At 36.5% G+C, this 4,837-nt stretch overlaps 1 protein-coding gene across 1 annotated transcript; it reads right to left on the bottom strand.

Moving 5' to 3' along the window:
- Positions 1-439: 439 nt before the first annotated feature.
- LOC132277405 (uncharacterized) lies at positions 440-1,929 on the bottom strand. The gene is made up of 4 exons (XM_059779268.1): positions 1,809-1,929; positions 895-1,308; positions 594-819; positions 440-512 (listed from the first exon to the last, which is right to left on the bottom strand). The coding sequence occupies exons 1-4, from the start codon at positions 1,927-1,929 to the stop codon at positions 440-442; spliced, it is 834 nt and encodes a 277-aa protein (XP_059635251.1).
- Between the last annotated feature and the right edge of the window lie 2,908 nt (positions 1,930-4,837).

The raw sequence follows: 4,837 nt of genomic DNA on the forward strand, positions 1-4,837 counted from the left end.
AGAAGCATCCCACAAACAGATGATTTCTAGTATCACTTTCAAGTAAACAAAGAGAACACATAGGAGCTAACTGCACTTTTCTTCGCTGAAGATTAACCATAGAAGGTAACCTATCTTGAAACAAGAAAACAACATTAACAGACCATCGAGGCCGAGCCTTACCCCAGCAAACCCATTCAAGCTCTGAATAAGTAACCATGCATTGCTGCCAAGCGGATTTGAAAGAAAAGGGATCTCCAACCCATGTAAATCTGTCGTCTCTAGCATGAACAGACAAAGTTTGAAGATAATCTCGGATGGGTTGAAAAATACTATCCTATAGTAGCTCCAAATTCCAACTACCATTAACTATGAGAATAGATAAAGTAGTATCCCAAGACAACCCCAAACGTCTCACAATTCTGTGACCAAATCGCTGCGACAGAGTCTGCCCTTCACCTCATTGATCGGCGAGAAGATTAAAAATGTTCCCAGTACCAATTGAAAAATTAATGTTAAGATGCATAAGGTCCCTACAGTTGATTAAATTTCTCCACAAAATAGAGTAAGAGCTCTTTGGAATTGCATTCCAATATGTGGAATGAGAGGCATACCTGTGCTTGAACCAAGGGACCCAAATATGATCTTTACTTAGTAGGAAATTCCAAGCTAGAACACATTGAGAGGTTTTCAACAAGTCAATCAGCTTTCGGATACCCAACCCTCCTTCCAATTTAGTTCTACACATCATATCCCAGCTCATAAGATGTAGCTTCTTCAGATTGTCTTTACTGCCCCAAACAAAATCTCTGCACAACTTCTGAATATGATTAATAACATCTACAGGCAAAGGGAAAACACTACACTAGTATAAACAGATAGGTGTGATGACTGTCTTGATTAACTTAACCTTACCAGCTACTGACAACAGATTATTACTCCAAGTATTCAGCTTTTTTAAGATTTTGTCCATGAGAACATTATAATGAAATTTCTTTAAGCCCGTTGAACATAGAGGAATACCCAAATATTTCAAAGGTAATTTTTCCTCTTTGCAATGTAACAGATCAAGAATAGCACTTCTTCTTCTAACTGCCTTGGAAAAAATAACACTTGTTTTCTGAAAATTGACATGCAAGCCAGAAGCCTCACCAAATGTTTTAAAAATTCCTTGAAGAGACCTAGCATTGGAAATGGAGGCTTTACATGTAACCAAAAGATCATCTGCAAAAAATGTGTGACATATGCTAGAATTGGCTTTCCGAGCTATGTTTGATAATTGAACTCTCCCATTAGCAACTTCAGAGTTGATAAGCTGAGAAAACTGATCTGTCACCAATGTGAAAAGAAGAGGAGAGAGAGGACACCCTTGACACAAGCCTTTTGTAGGATGAATAAAACCAGAAGGTGAACCATTAATTAGAACAGAATATATGGTAGAGCTCAGCAGAGTAGAGATCCATTTTATCCAAGTATTACTAAAACTAGTAGTAGTCAGAGTTTTTAGAAGGAAGCTCCAAGAAACTAATCAAAGGCTTTTGAAATATCTGTTTTCAATGCCATAATAGGATGTTTAGAATTGACCTCACTAATCATTTCATGTCCCATAATAATACCATCCTGAACTTTCCTACCTTTTATGAAGGTAGTTTATTCTAAACCAATTAACTTAGGCAATACCATAGATAATCTATCAGCCAGTATCTTAGAAATAATTTTGTAAATTAAATTACAGAGAGCAATAGGCCTATAATCTTTTGTTTTTGAAGCAGTACCTAATTTGGGGATCAAAGTTAAGAAGGAACTACTAACCCCAATAGGCAAATTACCTGAAACAAAGAAGTGATGAACAGCTGCACATACTTCAGATTGCATAATGGTCCAAAAGGTTTGAAAAAACCTAGCAGGAAAACCATCTGGACCTGGGGACTTATCAGGTTTGAAATTCATCACCACAGCTCAAATTTCTTCATTGGTTATAGGAATATCTAAACCATCTTATCTTCAGCTATCAGTAAATATCTTGATTGAATTTCAAAAGGCTGATCAGTTTCAGTTCCTTGATAAATACCTTGATAATAATCCACAAAAGTATTCTGAACCTCAGAAGGATCAGTAGTAACCTGTCCAGCTGCAATTTCTATCGAAGTGATAGCATTGAATTGATTGTGTTGTTTTATCTTGTGATAAAAATAAGTAGAACACCTATCATTATCCTTCAACCACAAAATTCTAGACTTCTGAGCATAAAAGATCTCCTGTGTTGACAAAGCATCGTGGTATTCATCTCTAGCTTTTTGTTCTTTCTCAAAAAGATCATCTGTAGGATTAACAAGCAAGTCAACCTGAACTGCCTCCAACTGAAGTTTTGAATGTCTAATCTTCATTGCAATATCCACAAAAGAATTTGAATTCCAAGTCTTAATGGCAGCCTTAACATTCCTTAGTTTCTTAAGTAAAACATAAATAGGGTTACTTGAAACCTCCTCATCCCAGGCTTTTTGAATCACTTCTCGAATACCTTCCTGCAAACACCAGATTTTCAACATTTTGAAAGGTTTTGGGCCACTTGCAAATTGCCAGAAAATGTTGATAATGACTCCATAATGATCACAGGAGGTAGAAGCAAAATAAGATAATTTGGTCCCTGTGAACAGCTGCAGCCAGGCATCATTAGTGAAAGCTCTATCAAGTTTAGCCAAAATTCTTCTGTTATTAAACTATTTGTTATACCAAGTCCATTCTCCATTAGAGGCAGTGATTTCCATCAATCCAGCCTTGTGAATGCAGTCATTAAATTCATCTAAGAGTCTTTAAGGAACTCGACGCCCACCTTGTTTATCTGAGTGAAATCTAGTTGCATTCCAATCCCCCATGACCAACCAAGGGCCTATTGCCACAGTAGCTTGAGTAATCAAATGATCCCACTGATGCTTTCTACCGCCACATTGTTTGATATATACACTGGTGTACAGAAAACCACCTCCCCAGTCTGAAGTATTTTAACCTTCAACAAAAGACTTTGATCCATCTCTGAAAGCACAGTAACATAAAACATCAAAGGATCCCATCCAACCCAAAGTCTTCCCAAAATGTGAGAGTTATAATTATGAATCCAACTCCAATTACTATTAATTTTCCTGGAAATAATATCAAACTTAGGCCTTCTAACCCGAGTTTCTTGTAAACAGACAAAGTGAGCATCGTTAGCTTTTATCCATTCTCTGACCTCCTTTTATCTTCTAGGCTTATTCAAGCCCCTTACATTCCAAGAGGAAATCATTGAGAAGTAGGAGGAAGGGAAACAACCCATTTACTTCTAGTCACTCTGGTATTAGACACTAATCCCTTAATCATTTTGTTATGAGTAACCTGAACTTCTTCAGACACAACATTTTCTGAATAAGGTATAAAACATGCCTCTCCTTTTTTGATAGGAACTACTTTATCAATGGAGACAAGACCTTTGTAGTTTCCGATTTCCCATAAGCAATAGTAGTAATATTTTTTGATACGCCAGGAACGGCCTCTTCTATAACAACCTTAACCCCATCTTTTATAATTCCATCTACACTTGTCAACCATCCAAGCCAACAAGTGCACCTATCCTAGGTAAATAAGTGGTTCAATCTCCACCCTCCACATCTCATCATCCAAGGCATCAAAGTGTCCTCACACAAATGCCAACAAGTGGACCAATGAGAATGTGATACTTGTCACACTTTTTGAAAATTGCAAAAAGGTCCTTTTTGAAAAATCTTCCAAATTAAATTGCAAAATGGTCCCTAAGACGAAATATAATTATTTTACATAATTACACTAAAACCCCAGAGGTTAAGACTATTACAAAAAGAGTTATGCATCCATACCCTTTACAAGAAAAGTAAACACTTAGCATGCTTTTCTAAGAAAATAGAAATACACATTTCTAAGAAATCATGTATTATGAATGCATGCAAAAATGGAAGCAAAACCGAACACGAAAAGTGAGGTTGTGCCAACAAAGTGATAAACGAGAAAAAGACAAAAAGTGAATAGTGTCAAAAAATGAAAAATGTGAAAATGACTCGGTCCTTAAAGGAAGTTATCAATCCAAAAGAAAGAGACTTAGAAACCATTTCTGAGCACTCAAGACGATACTAAGCGATGAGAAACTGAACTCAGACAAGAAATTTCAACGAAAAAAATTCATCCGTGAAATTCTGAGGAAAAAGAAAATGAAGGAAATGACCGGGTCATTACAAGACAAGTACATACAACACGCTATGATAAACAAGCATATACCAAATGTTAAGACAAATAAGCATAAATCTATGCTAAAGCGGTTAAGCTAAGCTTCTAAACAAGTTGTCGCATAAGCAAACAGACATGTTATCAAATTAAAACATGTTATCAAGAACCAATTAAACACATAGAGCATGGTAACACAAGCATGATATGCACCTAAAATCCGTCGTCCAAGGTATTCGAACCTAGGAGCTCTGATACCACCTGTGATGGCCTAGACCTTTCAAGCCAGTGCGTCTTGTGATGTATCATAGTTTGACCCGATAACAGATCCAAAATGCGGAAGCAAAAATAGAAAACAAGTCTCTAGGGATATACAACATCCCTAGGACACCAAAGTGACCTTTCATTAGGCCACGGAACTCTACGAGAACTGATGCGGAGGAAAAGATCAGGAAAAGACTAAATAAGCCCCAAGGGTAAAATAGTCTTTTACATGAAGCAACGTCTTTGGAAATGTACATCATTCCCAAGACACATCCGTGACAACTCATAAGAAAGTATAGCAGAAGCAATTTAAAAAAAAAAAAAAAAAAAAAAAAAAAAAAAAACCAAACAAGTTTAGCCCCAA

Source organism: Cornus florida, unplaced genomic scaffold (genome assembly GCF_030987335.1).
Source record: "Cornus florida cultivar Cherokee Brave unplaced genomic scaffold, ASM3098733v1 CherokeeBrave_3.0.0_Hap2_Chr10, whole genome shotgun sequence".
NCBI classification, from domain to species: Eukaryota; Viridiplantae; Streptophyta; class Magnoliopsida; order Cornales; family Cornaceae; genus Cornus; species Cornus florida.